General features: G+C 42.1%; 1 protein-coding gene across 1 annotated transcript in view; it reads right to left on the reverse strand.

Moving 5' to 3' along the window:
• Nucleotides 1-4,047: 4,047 nt before the first annotated feature.
• The window catches only part of LOC124776407 (pickpocket protein 28-like), a 175,007-nt gene continuing 158,608 nt past the window's right edge, over nt 4,048-20,446 (reverse strand). Inside the window, exon 10 of the mRNA XM_047251394.1 lies at nt 4,048-4,223. Coding sequence (XP_047107350.1) covers nt 4,048-4,223 — 176 coding nt within the window. The remainder of the gene's footprint in view (nt 4,224-20,446) is intronic.

Genomic DNA, 20,446 nt, shown 5'->3' on the forward strand with positions numbered 1-20,446 from the left:
AATTTACTTTTGATGTACGAGATGCCAATTAATCTAAACCGCATCTATTTACGGATGAATGTAAGGAATAATTATCAGTAATACTCAGAATGACTTCCGTAACGAAAGCTGTACCTTGTTGTGTGAAATTTTGTGACTGAAAATTGTTTCTAATATTCTCTCAAATGGTAGTTTCGGCTCCAAAGTTGTTTCTTTCCTTGGCAACGGATAACTCTGCTCTGCTCGGCCTGCATTTCGAAAATGATGAGCCGAAATAAATCACTGCTCTGGAGTGTACCTTTTTGATTCGTTAACCTGGCTGCGTTAGCTAATTGAACTTTTTTGTGCCTTTCTTTCAGATATGATAATCACTGTTCACGCAATGGTGCAAGGCGTCACAGGGAAATTTTTTTTCCAAATAGATTTTTCATTTAAACAGTTTGGATAAGCTTCACTGAAATGTTTCGTAAATAAGAAAGAGACTGCTTTGCAATTAGATTGAACCCTTTCAATAACGCCGAAAAAACTAGAAGTGATATGAACTATTACTCTTTTTGAACATTATCTTCCTCAGCATTGTTATATGCCATACTAAATATTTTTAAGAGATACTTTTTAAATCACGTAAAATTTACTTTTTTAGAATCCTAATAAAATTACCCGTAAGTTAATCTTGGTGGTGGAAACTGATTATAATACTGAAAATATGACGCACTTCTTCCCGGATACCAACACGTAGATATTATTAGACACAATGAAATCTTTACACTACAATAATTACTTGCCTAACGCGTGAAACAAAATAATTACCTTATTCGAAATGAGCCGTCCCTCTATAAATTCTTATCAAATCATTCTCTGTCGTCCGTTGTGCATCACGGAATATTTCAAATAAAAGCGTCTGTGCGACACATCCGCCAGCAAAGCTCCTCACCTTGCTAAGACGCAGAACACACTCCATTCCAGGCAGCCAACTACTTTGCGACTCCGAAGTTCTACTGAATGATACTACATTTTCTGGGTGCCAAAGAATACGTATCACTCATGTGTTCGGAACGCAAACATGCACAAAGTGGTAAGGGTCTCAAATAAACTGTCAGATATAAGAAACAAATTGATATTTCTCATAATATATACATACTACACATCCATTTCTCGTAACATGTATCACAAATATTCAGCACTGAATTTATGACGTACTACATGTTGTGATCAATGCTGAAAGGAACTATAATTTTTGCTCACTGCTTGTAGCTTGAGTAGCACTGTTTTTCTCAGCTTACCTTTAAGGAATACGAATTCTTTCCATCATAAAACTCATATGAGGCTTTTGGACCATTAGCTACATAGGCCATGCGTGCACTGACAAAGTGGCCACTGTCTTCTTATCCTTGTTTTCACTAAGGTAGAAGTGCAAATTAATGACAGTTTCACGTTTTCAGCACTAGTGTAATTACTGGAAAGCAGAATTAACAGATGGCGGCAACTGCAGCAGCTAACTTGTATAGATTATCTCGAACTGTTTATAAATTATTACAGATAATGCTAAAAAGTAAGGTGCGTCGTATTATAAACTTATAAAATTTAGACATTTGCGTAGGACAAAATTTTGAGACACACTATAGGAGTATGCTACATAATAAAACTTCGCGGCATGCTGTTGGGAAAGCCTGATCTACGTTGTTCAGAGCTGTGGAAGCTGGAAAACTGATACTACTACGTTCTGCAGGAGTGAGCGTACAGTGACGTATGTGAATCCCTGTCGACAATATTGTGGCTGAAGTTCGTAATAATGCACTGCCAACCAGATTGGAACAGAAAACATTAGTAAAACTTTCGCGCTAATTTTTATACGTATACAGTAATGTGGTGTAACGGAATATAATTATTCTGCTCTTCAAACTTCAACAATACATACAGTTTAAGTGAATGATTTATTATTTCTGATGCCTTAAAAATACTGTACAGTCATGTGCACATAACGCGAAACATTGTACGGAATTTGATACTCAGTTTAAAGCAGCTCGTGGTCAATTTTTCATCGAAAAAATTGCAGCATATCTGCTGACAACACAGCGCCCGTTGGAGGTCCACAAGTAGACAGAGATACAGGGTTCTCAGAAGAAATGGTCACTATTCACGTTTATGACAGGAACGCTCCTCTGAAGTAAAAAACTTCATATGGATATATATCCCACCCCGGATGATTTCCGAGATACAACACGTTTAGTGTATATTGTTATATATTTTCTGTATTACTCAGTAGATAAATTGTCATATTTACACATGTACTTGTGTACAACAGTTAGGAAACGTTAGAACATGCGTTTTAGAAAGCATCAATTCAAAAGATACGTATTTTTTGCAACTGGTTTGCTGTTATATCGGCTTTTTATCACGCCATTTTAACTTGACTTAAAACCTCTCAGTATAACCAGTTTCTGAAATAACCGATTTCAGTTTTTTTCCATTATTTCCTGTACTAAATGCAGAAATCGGACAAAGATTAAAAATCTTTGATTATCTCACTTTCAGTATACATAGAATCAAATATTAAATTAAAGGGACAGATAAAAAGGAAATTTAATCCATCGAACTTTCGCTGCTGTCTCGAAAAGTGACAAGTGATTGAATACTACAAAAAAATGTCACCAGTGTTCTCATACCGATTCTAACTTTTTGAAACTCTAATCAAAAATCATGTTTTAATCGGGGATCGTATCACTATTTAGGCATTACAGATAGTACTAAAGGGTGAAAACTAAAGTTGAAGAACTCCGTTTTTCGTGATAAATTGGCCGTTTCCAAGGGCTGCAAGGAGATAAAGGCATGTTACGTAGGCACAGGTAGCACATGAGCTACTTTCTATTTTTATTGTGTAGCATGAATGGATTGTTGTTAAGTTTTTAATTTGTTATTGTTGTCATACCTTCCTGCCATTTTGTTATTGCATGGAGTGACAAATCTTTACTCTTTTAAAGTAACTGAAGCATTGTACTTCATTGCTACGCCGCTTCGTAAAACATTTACAGACAAGGGTCTGTGTCGTTCTGCAATACGATGGATGTCCGGCGACGACAGCTATAAATTAGGTAGGGCCAAGTCCTACATACTGCACTGACACGTTTACCTTACGCCACGACGTACGGCGACAGAGACATTTGCGTGTCAGCAGTGCTTTACTAATCCTTATGTCATGTATTTGTTGCCCATTTCTCTTGGTATTTTTATTAAAATAGCTATGATCGCGTTTCTCATTTTCTTTAATAATGCAATACTCCAAATCAACGCATGTTTTACGAACAAAAATTACTCCTTTTTTTTTAAAAAAAAGGTTTGTGTGAAGATTGGAAATTTTAGCTCGACTGTTATGGCCAATTGATATTGCGGTTTCTTTTGACTCGGTTATTAGTGAAAAATAAAAACACACCTGTTATAACAGAGACCAAGGAAATATCGAAAAATACCGGTTATTCTGATCTGAAATACCGCTACGGGTTTAACCGGTCGATTTTTCACATCCCTAAGATGCTGTAAGCAAACACCATGTCTGCATATTCTCCATTAGTGCAGATGAATGTCATTTCCACTAGCACATGTGCATAAGCAGTTTACTGATGCTTCTCTCTGATTAGCTCTCCATCCCTGACACTACTTCACTAGCAACACACCATGTATAACCGTGTGTTCAAAAGGCTAGTTTAGTGGCAGAAAGACATCGCGAGGGAGGAAGTTGAAAGCAACAATATTGGCTTGGCTAGAACAAAACATCAAAGTGGTTGGGTGGATAATAGGGTAAGGCATATACGTGTGCGCCACTAGCCGAAAAAGAAAGTACAGTGAATGTGTTGTGTCTCGGAAACAATCGAAACAGGGCTTATGTGCCGATGAAGATTTTTGTTTCAAATGAGCGTTCTTGTCATATCCCTGAATACTGACCTCTCCTCCTGGGACATGATGTATAACCGTGGCAGTCTTTTCTATACAACAGCGCTGCGATACAGAACCGCAGTGTTGAATAGTATCCGGCGATTCATGGCAGAAAGGCCGTGCACAGCAGCTGGGCGCCTAGACGGGCAGCACGTGGTGGTGGTGTAGGCGGCGGGGGTGGGGGCGGGGCTGCGGCGGCTGGCCTCGCCGCCGCCTGGGAGCGCAGAGGGCGCGCAGCGTCACGAAGTAGAGCAGCTCTAGCACGCTGAGCAGGCTGCAGCCCAGGAAGAGGCCCGCGCTGCCGCCCAGAGAGCCTGCGCCACAAACACAGACATGACACACCAGCGACAGCGGCTGCGAAGGATCTCTATGGGGTTTCAATCATCTTTGCTTCACAAAGAGTGACTACTGTCTCCTTTCTTCACGTTTTACACTGCTAAGAATTAAATTTTCTCCATCAGCAAACACAGCAAATAACAAAATTGCACTAACTGTGCATATACGGGGTGTTACAAAAAGGCACGGCCATACTTTCAGGAAACATTCCTCACACACAAAGAAGAAAATATGTTATGTGGACATGTGTCCGGAAACGCTTACTTTCCATGTTAGAGCTCATTTTATTACTTCTCTTCAAATCACATTAATCATGGAATGGAAACACACAGCAACAGAACGTACCAGCGTGACTTCAAACACTTTGTTACAGGAAATGTTCAAAATGTCCTCCGTTAGAGAGGATACATGCATCCAACCTCCGTCGCATGGAATCCCTGATGCGCTGATGCAGCCCTGGAGACTGGCGTATTGTATCACAGCCGTCCACAATACGAGCACGAAGAGTCTCTACATTTGGTGCCGGGGTTGCGTAGACAAGAGCTTCCAAATGCCCCCATAAATGAAAGTCAAGAGGGTTGAGGTAAGGAGAGCGTGGAGGCCATGGAATTGGTCCGCCTCTACCAATCCATCGGTCACCGAATCTGTTGTTGAGAAGCGTACGAACACTTCGACTGAAATGTGCAGGAGCTCCATCGTGCATGAACCATATGTTGTGTCGTACTTGTAAAGGCACATGTTCTAGCAGCACAAGTAGAGTATCCCGTATGAAATCATGATAACGTGCTCCATTGAGCGTAGGTGGAAGAACTAAAATGAGCTCTAACATGGAAATTAAGCGTTTCCGGACACATGTCCACGTAACATATTTTCTTTATTTGTGTGTGAGGAATGTTTCCTGAAAGTTTGGCCGTACCTTTTTGTAAAACCCTGCATACTGTAAATAGAACGATACTTGATCAAACTTACAGGTGAGTTGAGTTGTGCTGGATGCGAAACTTCATATACAGAAATAAATTAGAATTATATTAATGCCTTCAGCTGCTAACGGGCGTTCATATATTTCAGCGGGGACAGATGAAAATGCGTGCTCCGACCAGGACTCGAACCCGGGATTCCTGCTTACACGGCAGACGCTCTGTCCATCTGAGCCACCAAGGGCCCAGAGCATAACGCGACTTCAGGGACTATCTCAGGCACGCCTCCCGCGAGACCCACATTCTCCCCTTGTATGTCCACACATTGCATTCGTAGTGTCCCTACCCAACACACTCATTACTCGTAGAAGACATTCTTACCAAGTCAGGTAAGAGATCGGGGAATATGTGTGCTCCCGCACTGAACAAGAAGGTCATGGCTGGTATTGGTAGAACTATATACTTACATCTACGTCTACATGGATACTCTGTAAATCACATTTAAGTGCCTGGCAGAGGGTTCATCGAACCATCTTCACAATTCCCTATTATTCCAATCTCGTATAGCGTGCGGAAAGAACGAACACCAATATCTTTCCGTACGAGCTCTGATTTTCCTTATTTTATCGTGGTGATCGTTCCGCCCTATGTAGATCGGCGTCAACAAAATATTTTCGCATTCGGAGGAGAAAGTTGGTGTTTGGAATTTTGTGAGAAGATTCCGTCGCAACGAAAAACGCCTTTCTTTTAATGGTTCCCAGCCCAAATCCTGTATCATTTCTGTGACACTCTCTCCCATATTTCGCGATAATACATAACGTGCTGCTTTTCTTAGAACTTTTTCGATGTACTCCGTCAGTCCTACCTGGTAAAGATCCCACACCGCGCTGCAGTATTCTAAAAGAGGACGGACAAGCGTAGTGTAGGCAGTCTCCTTAGTAGGTCTGTTACATTTTTTAAGTGTCCTGCCAATAAAACGCAGCCTTTGGTTAACCTTCTCCACATTTTCTAAGTGTTCTTTCCAATTTAACTTGTTCCTAATTGTAATACCTAGGTATTTAGTTGAATTTACGGCTTTTACATTAGACTGATTTATCGTGTAGCCGAAGTTTAACGAGTTCCTTTTCGCACTCATGTGGATGACCTCACGTTTTTCGTTATTTAGGGTCAACTGCCACTTTTCGCACCATTCAGATATTTTTTCTATATCGATTTACAATTTGTTTTGATATTCTGATGACTTTATTAGTCGATAAACGACAGCGTCATCTGCAAACAACCTAATACGGCTGCTCAGATTGTCTCCCAAATCGGTTATATAGATAAGGAACAGCAAAGGGCCTATACACTACCTTGGGGAACGCCTATTTTATTCGATGACTTTCCGTCAATTACTACGAACTGTGACCTTATTGGATATGGTGTCTTTTCTTTCGGACATGTCGGAAAGAACAGACACCATATCCATATAAGTATATAATATACAGAACTTTTACCTCTGGAAGTAACAGATGCTCCCATCTCGCTCAACATCAAGTCGAAATGAGTTTGGTGGACTCGTACAGGCACATAATTCTATGCTGCTTTAGTCCGAGTTCATCAACAGTAGTGGCTGCGAGTGTGGTGTCCCCGTCTCTCGGCAACCCACAATCCTCCTATGACAAGGATTTTTTTGTTTCACTGAGTACCACTGGGATCATATAGTGGGATCATATAGGCCCCAAACTGTTTACACTGGCTGTATTGGCAATACTGCAATGAAGTAAGATAAAAACGTACATCACAGTTGTTCAATGAAACCATAATGATACTACGCTGACAGAAAAAATATTCACAACACCAGGAGCTTTGCGTCATAAAACAAAGTTGATAGGGGTGTTACTACATGTGAAAGATGATGTATATTTAAATTTCGCACCAGTCGCATAAGAGTGGCACTAGTAGCGCTACTGTCAGGACGCAAACCAGGTTTGTTTCAAATAAAAGTTCAAACACTCGAGAGTGTTAGTTACCTTTGGACGTGTTGAGTTGATGTCAGTCAAGGAAGCCTTTAAGGCGACAAAGATGTCATTATCAGCATCTCACTGAGTTTGAAACAGGTCGTATAATAGCTCAACGAGAAGCTGGATGTTCCTTCCGTGATATCGAAGAAAGACCTGGCAGGAATGCTAACACTTGGTCTAAGAGTAGTGAAAGAAGTTTGTACACGTGGGAGAGGCCTGGAGACACTGGAAGGTTTCAGATAGAGTATGCAATGGTAAGACAGAGATTTAGGAACCAGGTTTTAAATTGTAAGATACTTCCAGTGACAGATGTGGACTCTAACCACGATTTAATGGTTATGAACTGTAGACTGAAAATGAAGAAACTGCAAAAAGGTAGGAATTTAAGAAAATGGGACCTGGATAGACTGAAAGAACCAGAGGCTGCAGAGAGTTTCAGAGAGAGCATTTGGGAACAATTAACAAGAATGGGGGAAAGGAATACAGTAGAAGAAGAATGGGTAGCTTTCAGAGATGGAACTGTGAAGGCAGCAGTGGATCAAGTAGGTAAAAAGACGAGTGCTAGTAGCAATCCTTGGGAAACAGAAGAGATACTGAACTTAACTGATGAAAGGAGAAAATATAAAAATGCAGTAAATGAAGCAGGTAAAAAGGAATACAAACGTCTCAAAAAAGAGATCGACAGGAAGTGCAAAATGGCTACTCAGGGGTGGCTAGAGAACAAATGTAAGGATGTAGAGGCATATATCACTAGGAAAATTAGAGAGACATTTGGAGAAAAGAGAACCACTTGTATGAACATCAAGAGCCCAGATGGAAAACAAGTTCTATGCAAAAAAGGGAAAACAGAAAGGTGGAAGGAGTATATAGAGGGTCTACACAACGGCAACGTACTTGAGAGCAATGTTATGGGAATGGAAGAGAACGAAAGTGAAGATGAAATGGGAGACGTGATGCTAGGTGATGAGTTTGACAGAGCACTGAATGATCTGACTCGAAACAAGGCCCCGGGAATAGACAACATTCCATTAGGACTACTGATAGTCTCGGGAGAGCCAGCTCTGACAAAACTCTACCATCTGGCGAGCAAGATGTATGACACAGGCGAAATACCCTCAGGCTTCAAGAAGAATGTAATAATTCCAATCTTAAAGTAATCAGGTGTTGACATGTGTGAAAATTACCAAACTATCAGTTTAATAAGTCACGGCTGCAAAATACTAACGCGAAGTCTTTACAGACCAGTGGAAAAACTGGTAGAAGCGGACCTCGGGAAAGATCGGTTTGGATTCCGTAGAAAAGCTGGAACGCTTGAGCCAATACTGACCCTACGACGATTCTTAGAAGATAGATTAAGGAAAGGCAAACCAACGTTTCTAGCATTTGTCGACTTAGAGAAAGCTTTTTACAATGTTGACTGGAATACTCTCTTTCAAATTCTAAAGGTGGCAGGGGTGAAATACAGGGAAGGAAAGGCTGTTTACTATTTGTACAAAAACCAGATGACAGTTATAAGAGTCGAGGGGTATGTAAAGGAAGCAGTGGTTGGGAAGAGAGTGAGACAGAGTTGTAGCCTATCCCCGATGTTATTCAATCTGTATATTGAACAAACAGTAAAGGAAACAAAAGAAAAATTTGGAGTAGGAATTAAAATCCATGGAGAAGAAATAAAAATTTTGAGGTTTGCCGATGACATTGTAATTCTGTCAGAGACGGCAAAGGACCTGGTAGAACAGTTGAACGAAATGGACAGTGTCTTGAAGGGAGAATATAAGATGAACATGAACAACAGCAAAACGAGGATAATGGAATGTAGTCGAATTATATCAGCTGATGCTGAGGGAGTTAGATTAGGAAATGAGACACTTAAAGTAGTACACGAGTTTTGCTTTTCGGGGATCAAAATAACTGATGATGGTCGAAGTAGAGAGGATATAAAATGTAGACTGGCTATGGCAAAGAATGTGTTTCTGAAGAAGAGATATTTGCTAACATCGAGTATAGATTTAAGTGTCAGGATGTCTTTTCTGGAAGTATTTGTATGGAGTGTAGCCATTTATGGAAGTGAAACATGAACGATAAATAGTTTAGACAAGAAGAGAATATAGGCTTTAGAAATGTGGTGCTACAGAAGAATGCCAAGGATTAGATGGATAGATCAGGTAGCTAATGAGGAGGTACTAATAGAATTGGGGAGAAGAGGAATTCGTGGCACAACTTCACTAGGAGAAGGAATCGCTTGGTAGGACATGTTCTGAGGCATCAAGGGATCACCAATTTATTACTGGATGTTAGCATGGAGGGTAAAAATCGTAGAGGGAGACCAAGAGATGAATACACTAAGCAGATTCAGAAGGATGTAGGCTACAGTAGGTACTGGGAGATGAAGAAGCTTGCACAGGATAGAGTGTCATAAAGAGCTGCATCAAACCAGGCGCTGGACTGAAGACCACAACAACAACAATAACGTTCCTTTTCCCAGTCTGTACGTCAGCCAGTTAACCCAGAAATAGAAATGGACTGAAGAAAAGAAATATTTGGCAATTGATAGGTTAATGTTTTGTATATATGAAAAGGGGCCAAACATCATCGGTTTCATATGACTCAGAGGTAAAAGTAGTATAATTTGAAAATAATAGTTTTGAAAACAAGGATGATATGTATTTCCAACGTGCTTATAGGGTTATATTGACCCCAGTGGTATTAGGACGGTTAAATGGGAGAGACATCTGGGGAATGTTTCGGCCGGAGCAAAAGTCGAACATCCACTGTATGAAGGTAGGTCAGGACAGTACAGGCAGCTTGCAGTCTTCCGTTTTGTTGTTGAATGATAACGTCATAGAGACCTTGAAGTTGTGCCATAGCCACAGGTCTTAACACATCAGAAATGTACTACCTGGAGTACAAATTACCGGGTATGTGAACCAATGGCAACGCTGTTGTGTATCGGGTTGGTAGACCAGTGGAAAGTGCCTGAATACAAATTCTAATGCCTCATGTTCGATCCTCAGTCAACCATAGGATAATTATCTGTCGCTTATAACTTCTTTCCCCTCCTGAAATATTTATTGGTGTGAGAAATGCCGAGTTGCTCCGTCGTTCGGACTCCACCTGTAAGACTCACTATAACTGGCTGGGTAACTCGTATCAGAGGTCGGAGGAAGGCAAAGACATACCATCTCCTATAGGTCTATGCATTCTAAAGTAGTGAGGTATTTAAAACAATCTTCGTATCCATCACTGCTTTACTTTAGCAGATAGCAATTCACATCATCACGGCAGGTGATGGAGCAGAATGACAAAGATGAATGAGATTTAGCAGCTTTCGTTATTCTCTAAGCCCCCACAAACAGTACATCCAGTGTGAACCTATACGCAGAACTGAGACTCATTTCTAAGGACGACATGGAGGCGCTTCTGCATCCAGTGTTCTCGCTGGTCGCACCACTGTCGCTTGGCCCTATCCTCCCCCACCCCTCCCCACGCGTCAAGTAAGTCACAACAATGGCTAACGTGCTGGCAGTTGCACTAACCGTGTGAATACTTGTCTTACTGAAGCCATTTCCTGACTCAAGGTACCGGATGTGACTATACAAACCTGCATGGCCAAGTGAACAGTCTATTCACTTGGAAGCATTGAGTATGGTCACCAGAAACTATTGATACCATATTCGTATTGTAGTTGTGAGAACCCATCCAACACTTGCAGCAGTATCATGGAATAATAAGCTATAGACTTAATATCTTAATCTTCGTTGATCCATTATGGATCGTGGGACGACGGTTGGAATGAGCTTCTTGATGTAATGCTGGAACTGGTAGAACATAGAAGTTCATAAAATAAAATAAATTTCTACAATACATACGGCTGTTGGTACATTATTGTTTCAAGAAGTAGACTTAATAGGTCAGTATCCTGGGTATTGTCTAATTCCGTTTTCCTTCTTACATGATGATGAACTAGATTTAATGAGAAACTCTCAAAAACTGATTTCTGAATAATAAACCCACTGCAGATTGTTTCCTTATATACAGAAAGTGCATGTCATTTCTCCTGTCTGCAGGGTAGGGAATAAGTCAGTTTTCATTAGCAGTTTGAGATTATGTTGTTTGTTGTTCTCTGGGAAACAATGAATAGAATGTTAAATATGAAACAGCACATATATTTTTGTGAACATGGTAGAAACATAACCATAATTACAACGAGGTTGGTGACTTGTTTGTGGAAAGTTTTGCAAACACCCAACCTCCATCTCGACAATATCTTCGCAAATTACATGGCAGATCTGAAGATACTAGGTCAGTATCAGAGCTTCCTCGTTCAGACAGGCCGAAGTCTGTTACTACCAGAAAAGAATCTTAATGTTCTCACACAATGTTTCGTGCAATTAACGACTAAACCTCAAAGAAAAGCGTCCAAGGAGTATGGAATAGCAAGGACAATCATATGAGGGATGACGCTGATGTTGTGTAAGTCTCTTAAGGAGACAAAACAACTAACATCAGTCTCGCATTTACCTTCACCCCCCCTCCCCCTTCCGGACATAAACAGTGTACTCAGTCTGTCTGCGTGAAGAGTAAATTCCGTGTACGTATGTGAGAAAGTGTACTAAATGCTAGAGTATCGTGTACCTCAGGTAGAACTTGGGAATCAGCCCGGTTTTCATCTAGTGGTACGCGAGAAACCAACTAAAAACGCATGAAGGCTGACTGGCAAACTAATCCTCATCATTAATCTGCTAGGCGGTTTCGATCCATGGATGGAATATCTCCCACCCCGAAAGCAGGTGCGTAAATAAACGCACCTACCTGTGTGAGTCTGTACAAAACATTCTGATAATGCTGATTTTGAAGCTATGTAGTCATATTTTACTTCCAACCCTACATGAAGATCCAGGTAGGCGTACAGAATTCTCTAGCAGGAAGGTGACCCCAAATTTTACAAAGGCATTCTTTTGAGAGACGAAGCGACTTTTAAAATGAGTGACAAAGTGAATAGACACATTTATGTCTTTTATTTTTCAAATTTATTTGACTTCAGTGCAGTAGTAAAGCCATCATCGCAGTAAGTTATAGAAAGTTTAAATGACTAATTTCGGTGAAGCTCAGTCACCATGTAAAAAGTATGAAATAAATCTGCTGTTAATTATGAGAACCTGAAATATAATTAACATCTAAGAACAATCGTTTGCCATAACAAACAATACTGTGAATTTATCATGTTAAATTAAACCTTGTTATGCAGCAATAGCATAGAAGGAACATCGCTGCTATTGATCGCTGTGAAGCCTTTATACAGAACATTAAAATCTTAGCATCATATATGTTGCATTAGGCTTGGTGTTGTCCAACTACTTGCATAACGAACCTGACACGTGAAAATCTTGTCTTATTAATCCTAGCAATTCTGCTGTCATACTGAAATATATATCGCTCAAGTATGAAGTATCAGAACGCACCTTGATGAAATTGACGAAATAACATCCATGCATGAATACCGTATGTTATTACCTGTGAATATTAAAATACATAGCTCCTAATCATGAACACAGCGCTGAGTAGCACTGTGTCCAAGAAATAACTGTTTGCTTGAATGACACACATACAACCCGGTTACCATGGACTCATGGTAACATCGGCTGTATGTGTCGTCCAAGTAAACAGTTGTTTCTTGGACACAGTGCTGTTGAGTGTTAAGTCCATCGTGTTGAAGAGATACGTGTCAACCTCAACTTCATATGTGTCATCCAAGCAAACAGTTGTTTCTTGAATACAGTGCTACTGAGTGCTATGTTCAAGATTGGGAGCTACACTACTGGCATTAGCGCTTCGTCAGGGATTTCAACAGTAGGCTAAATGAGCCATTTTAATGATACTGTGAATTATGATAAATTACGTAAATATTCTTTAAGATCCTAGAACTGAAAAGTAGTTTACTTTTGGAAAATTTGCAGTTGGTTTAGAAAAATCATTCAGTTTCCTCTATGATCTCCATATGTCAATCATGGATTTTTCAGTCTGGGCTATAACAGAAAAAAAGTCATTCTGTGAAGATTGACGATGATGAGCATTTGAAGGAGTGAATCCAATGAGAATTTGAAAACCTGCACTACTAAAAGATTTACAACTTTCGGTATAACCCCTCGCGTTTTTTCAGAATTTCGAACATCTTACACCATTTTCCATTCTCGAACATTTATTTCTAGGTCGATGAATGCGATTAATGTATCTTTATTTTTCTTCCGTCTTGCTTCCACTGTGAAGGGCAACGTGAGAATTGCCTCTTTTATGCCTTTACCTTTCCTCAATTTTCAATGTCCTTTATAAATTATTGGAACAGTAACCCGTACCGCCCAGAAACTACTTTGGTGCACTGACTGTGCTGTGACGTAACTGTGCAAGCAGTCAGGTTGCGATAGATTTCATCAGTTATAATACAGGTGAATTGTTGGGTGGTGGGTGTATAAGGAAATAAGTATTAGAATGTTCTGATGAGTATTGCGAGGAGTGTTCATAAAATGACAAATGTAATGAGACCCATGTCCAAAGGTTTTTACTGTCATGGTCTCTGAAGCAATGCGTAAGAGAAGTTTGTCTTCGATATGAAGTGAGATATCTTTATCTGTAGTGCAATACTGAGTGAAACAGTTTTTTATGAGTGCAGAAGGAAATGTCCTTCATCAAGTCTGATCGAAAGATGTTTATTAAATGAAATAATGTCTGCAAGAGTAGTGATAATAAGGGAATACCAGCGGTGCTAATCTTATTTTTACTGACTTGTGAGAGTAACAAATAATTATCTGAAAACTACGCAACACGCGTTGACCAAAGAGAATGTGCTTGGTTTGAATTTACTGCTACAGAAGTTGATAATAGTTTTTAACTTAACAGAACACACGACTTCGAATAACGATTCTGTAGCTGTTTAAATAAACCCACAGCGCCACCTACAATCGGATAGCAGCTGCAAACATTCCAAAATGGTGTCTACATGAGTAATCATTTATATTCAGATCCCATCCCATATCAGCGGTATGTAACTGCTGAGGTCAGTGGGATTGACAGAACTAAACTGGAAGAATTAATTGGATAAACAAACTCTACCATGTTATGGCATCAGCATTGCACTAGATAGCAGTGGTCCTACCGGAGACCCAACTCAAAGACTATGATAGAGGACATCTTAGTAATGGGATTTTGGATCGGTTCTGCTCCATACGTCTAATTTCTGCTTGGTGCAGGATGGCAGAACAAGAGAATATTGGTGTGTCGTATGAGCAGCGGAATGAAATTTGTCTCAGTATGGGCTGCATTGTTGCCAAATTTATTCAAAATAGCTGCCTCCCACCTCTTCTCTGTGGGAGGTAGATATGACAATGTCGCCCTGATGTCACCACTACTATTTCTTCTACCTGCCCCACTCCCCCTTCACTCCTCCATTTCCCTCATCCCCTCTCAACTTTACCTCCCATTCATCACTTCTGATTTAGCGGGAAAAAGACTCAGTTTGTGCTTTATTTATTTTTGATGGTATTATCCTGCTTCTGTATTGTCCTACAGCTGCCTCCACACTCCGCCACCCCCTCCATCACATTTTCTGCTGTCTCCCAGCACCACTTAGTCTGATCATGAGTGTGTATGTCCACCTTGAAGTCTGAAGACCGGCTGCTGTAACCCATATTACCATCACCAGAGGATGCTCAAAACTGTTCTATAACAGCCCCACTGCCTCCACCTCCCATCACCCCCCTCCAGCCCCACTTTTGTGAACACATGTATGTATACGTTCACCTTGCTGAATGCCCTAGTCCACAGTACCATTCAAAATTTGTGGGAAACATGTGCATAGCCATTGCCAGAAGAATTGCGTGCTGTAGATCTATAAGTGTATAGCCGCTGAGGAAGTTGTACACAGATACATGGTATGAAGGGATAGGGTAGCAAACTACCACTGAAATGTAGGGAGAGCTGCCTCCTACTGATCTGTAACTGGAATTGCTGCTGAGGAGCTAGTACACAAATACATTGCAAGAAGGGATAATACAGCAAACTATCACTGAAGTGTAGGAAGAGTCACCCCATACCGATCTACAGGAGAAATATCTGTTGAAGAACGAGTACATAGATACGTGTTAAGAAGGGATAGGGCAGCCAACTGTCACTGAAGGGCAGAAAAGCCAATACATGATGGCACAACTGACAGAAAATGCTACACTGCTCTAATTACACAACGAACTTGTCATTAAAAAACCATCACTTATGGACAATAGATCATAATGTACCACACAAACTTGGAATTGAAAAAATCATTGTAATAACAGAACCATCACAAAAGCATACTACAAAAAGTCTTGCCACGACACATTGGAGGCCACTGCACATGTGTGCACTTCAATGTGTGAATACAAACTAAGCAGCTTAGAAGCAGTCTTACCTCTATACTTACTTCCCTTCTTCCTTCCCTATCCCCTCCACCCCCAACCCCCTCCACATTTAGTGATACGTTTTCCAGGTCTGTTCTAATCTTTTGCTGATAGTATAGAAACAGATCCATATGATAGCATTGATATAGTGTTTCCAGTCTAAAGAAATCAGCCACAGATGGACAAAAGACTCAACAGTAGGACGCTTCCTGCAAGCGATGAAAAATATTTCTCGGAAAGACTGGCTCCCCTGGAGCAACAGTCAAATACCTATCTGTCATGGATCAAGAACCGAACAGTCAACTGTGGCACGCTTTCAAACATTCTGTATGTGCCACCGCTGTCTGAAAGTGGTCTTCAGCTAAGTAAAACCAGTCTCATCGTGGAAAAACGCTGAAAAAATACACTCCTGGAAATGTAAAAAAGAACACATTGACACCGGTGTGTCAGACCCACCATACTTGCTCCGGACACTGCGAGAGGGCTGTACAAGCAATGATCACACGCACGGCACAGCGGACACACCAGGAACCGCGGTGTTGGTCGTCGAATGGCGCTAGCTGCGCAGCATTTGTGCACCGCCGCCGTCAGTGTCAGCCAGTTTGCCGTGGCATACGGAGCTCCATCGCAGTCTTTAACACTGGTAGCATGCCGCGACAGCGTGGACGTGAACCGTATGTGCAGTTGACGGACTTTGAGCGAGGGCGTACAGTGGGCATGCGGGAGGCCGGGTGGACGTACCGCCGAATTGCTCAACACGTGGGGCGTGAGGTCTCCACAGTACATCGATGTTGTCGCCGGTGGTCGGCGGAAGGTGCACGTGCCCGTCGACCTGGGACCAGACCGCAGCGACGCACGGATGCACGCCAAGACCGTAGGATCCTACGCAGTGCCGTAGGGGACCGCACCGCCACTTCCCAGCAAATTAGGGACACTGTTGCTCCTGGGGCATCGGCGAGGACCATTCGCAACCGTCTCCATGAAGCTGGGCTACGGTCCCGCACACCGTTAGGCCGTCTTCCGCTCACGCCCCAACATCGTGCAGCCCGCCTCCAGTGGTGTCGCGACAGGCGTGAATGGAGGGACGAATGGAGACGTGTCGTCTTCAGCGATGAGAGTCGCTTCTGCCTTGGTGCCAATGATGGTCGTATGCGTGTTTGGCGCCGTGCAGGTGAGCGCCACAATCAGGACTGCATACGACCGAGGCACACAGGGCCAACACCTGGCATCATGGTGTGGGGAGCGATCTCCTACACTGGCCGTACACCACTGGTGATCGTCGAGGGGACACTGAATAGTGCACGGTACATCCAAACCGTCATCGAACCCATAGTTCTACCATTCCTAGACCGGCAAGGGAACTTGCTGTTCCAACAGGACAATGCACGTCCGCATGTATCCCGTGCCACCCAACGTGCTCTAGAAGGTGTAAGTCAACTACCCTGGCCAGCAAGATCTCCGGATCTGTCCCCCATCGAGCATGTTTGGGACTGGATGAAGCGTCGTCTCACGCGGTCTGCACGTCCAGCACGAACGCTGGTCCAACTGAGGCGCCAGGTGGAAATGGCATGGCAAGCCGTTCCACAGGACTACATCCAGCGTCTCTACGATCGTCTCCATGGGAGAATAGCAGCCTGCATTGCTGCGAAAGGTGGATATTCACTGTACTAGTGCCGACATTGTGCATGCTCTGTTGCTTGTGTCTATGTGCCTGTGGTTCTGTCAGTGTGATCATGTGATGTATCTGACCCCAGGAATGTGTCAATAAAGTTTCCCCTTCCTGGGACAATGAATTCACGGTGTTCTTATTTCAATTTCCAGGAGTGTATGTCCCACGTAAACAAGATACACTGTTCTCATTGTGCGTTGATCCAACTGCTCTCCCTCCCACAGGCAGATAGCAGTGCCCACGCTCACTAGCCTCTGCCGTTGTATGCGGTTACATTCCACCACCACTCACGTTTATTCCACTTCTTCAGGTAGACTGTCTGAAGACTGTCTGGTAGACGTGTCTCGTGCGCGCGCGTGTGTGTGTGTGTGTGTGTGTGTGTGTGTGTGTGTGTGTGTGTGTGTGTGTGTACTCATACTGTGAAGGGATGAGATTCCTGCTGTACAGATGGTGGAGGAATAGACAACTTTACACAGGCCACTTGCTCCTTTGGAGTGGCACACTGCAAGTCTACCTAAGGTGTTGACATTCTTAACAGGTCAGCTGCTATAATGTCAGCTCATTTATTTAAAAAATGTGACTGAACAAACATGAACACTCAATTGCTGTGTGATATGTTACTATTGTGTATTTCCCAGGCGTGATTCTTATGCCTCCTACAATAAATATTATACTAACAGGCCTCACTTCACATTGTGCTTAAAACAAATGCTGTGACAGCAACAATGCAGATAGTGGACATAGTGCTAAAATCAATGAAATATCTAGCAAAATTAACTATCCAGAAAAATAAGTGTAAACTCACTCTCGTGGAATGAACTTATGCTTGCTACAATGAATTTTGAACTGAGAACATTGAATCTTGACTTGAATATACTACAAAATAACCACTTAACACAATCCAACAGTCCTCAGACATGCATGCACGACTATGGTGGTTTGGAGATTTCATCTATAAGATAATGCTGGTAGGACCAAACAACACGATAACTAATACTGAGCGAATATTCCTTGAAGGATAAACGTCTTTTTTCTGGTCAGTGGTACCACTGTATCTTGGAAGGAGAGAGACATAATCCTCTTATAAGCGAGCAACTAATAAAAAAACTAAAAACTAAAAAGCTGAAAAACTAAAAAACACTATAGCAACGACTGTGTTATGGTATGAGTGCTTCCCAGCCTTGCTTTTACCGGAAGACAAAACTCTGTAAGCAATACAAGTATCGAAAAAAAATCCCTTCCATCCGAACAGCGCATGTGGCTTCACCTCGATGAGTGTATAGAAACTAAGCAGCTTAAGGCCAGTCATACCTCTCCCTTTCCCCCCTCCCCTTCCCCTCCCCTTCCCACCCCTTCCCCTCCTCCATAAAAAAAATGGCTCTGAGCACTATGGGACTTAACATCTATGGTCATCAGTCCCCTAGAACTTAGAACTACTTAAACCTAACTAACCTAAGGACAGCACACAACACCCAGTCATCACGAGGCAGAGAAAATCCCTGACCCGCCGGGAATTGAACCCGGGAACCCGGGCGTGGGAAGCGAGAACGCTACCGCACGACCACGAGCTGCGGACCCTCCTCCATCACTCCTCTCATTTCCCCCACCCCTTCCCCCACCCCTTCCCCCTCCACTCATCTCCCTTTCCCTCCTCCCTACTCCCCTCCGCCCCAACAATCATCTCAGAAAGGTCCCAGCTGGTCGACCGTTCATGTTTTGATATCGTGAATATCTATAGAAAGTGTTTGAAGGACGGAGAAACCACCCGAAGGCAACAAGGTTTTGGACGTCCGCGTCTCTTCACAGAACGTGGACATCGGAGGCTTTCCTGGTCTGAAAAGTGGAATGGGCGGCAATCTGTAACAGATCTGACGAAAGAGTATAACGCAGGTGCAGACGCAAGTGTTTCTGAGCACTCTGTTCATCGCACGCTGTTCAACATGGGGCTCTAAAGGAGACGACTAATACGTGTTCCCATGTTGACCTAACAACCTAGTTACGACTGTAGTGGGCATGGGATCATCGAGATTCGACCGTGCGTCAATGGAAACCTCTCCTCTGGGCAGACGAATCACGTCTCCTGTTACACCAGGTCGACGGACGTGTCCAGATATTCAGTCATGCAGGCGAACAGCTGTTTGAAAGATGCAGTTCGCTAAGAACGCATGCTGTTGGCGACAATGTTATGCTATGGAGGTCATTCACCTGGTCTTCGGTGGGTCCTGCGGTAGTAATCGAAGGCACCAGATAGTTGCGGAGCATGTGAATATTACATTGGACCACCCGTATCCCTTCTTGCCTGAAGTCCTTCCCAACGGCGATGGTACCCTCCAGAAAGATAAATGTCAGTATTAAAAGCCAAGAATAGCACTACAATGCTTTGACAAGTATTATGGTGAACTCATGTTAATGTCTTCGCTACTAACTTCGCCAAATTTGAGCCCGTTTTGGAAGCTATCGGGTGCCAGCTCCGCGCCCACAAAACAACCTGTCCGTAATTTAAAGGCATTGCCTAACCTGTGCGTACACATCTGGTACAACATGCCTTCAGAAACCTAGCAAGGATTTATCGAATTCTAGTCACGCAGAATCACTGCTGTATTGCGTTCCTAGGGTAGACCATCACGCTGTTACGCAGGTGGTCATAATGATTTGGCTCATCAGTGTGTTAATGAAGCTGATAACTCGAATATACAAAATGTGTTTATAGCTAGGCGTTCTTTCATAAGATATTGCAACTGTTAATCCATGAGCAACTTCGTATAAGTTGGAGTTGTGATCCAAGGAAATAATCATCCAACTTCATTAAAATCAGTTTTTTATGAAGTAAAACAAATGCTGAGAAATCTCATAACAAAGCAGTCCTACTACTATTCACTAAACCATTTTCAAAATACCATTCACTGTAACAGACTGTTGGAAAAGATAGAGGTTTAAATTATTTACGTTCTTACAAAAAAAAATATGCACTTGCTCTAAAAGTAGAGTCTACGATTGGGAAGACTATATAAGTGACCTACTTTTCCTTTTTACATCATATACACTGTACTGGTCATTTCCTGAGAAGCTGTACTACTATGAAACTAAAACTAGTCATTTGTAGAATATAAAATCTAGATAAATCTATTTATGTTGCTTCATTGAAGCGTGTTTATATTTATTGAGGCTGTTAATGGAGAGGTATTGCTA

This window comes from Schistocerca piceifrons, chromosome 1 (genome assembly GCF_021461385.2).
Source record: "Schistocerca piceifrons isolate TAMUIC-IGC-003096 chromosome 1, iqSchPice1.1, whole genome shotgun sequence".
Lineage (NCBI taxonomy): Eukaryota > Metazoa > Arthropoda > Insecta > Orthoptera > Acrididae > Schistocerca > Schistocerca piceifrons.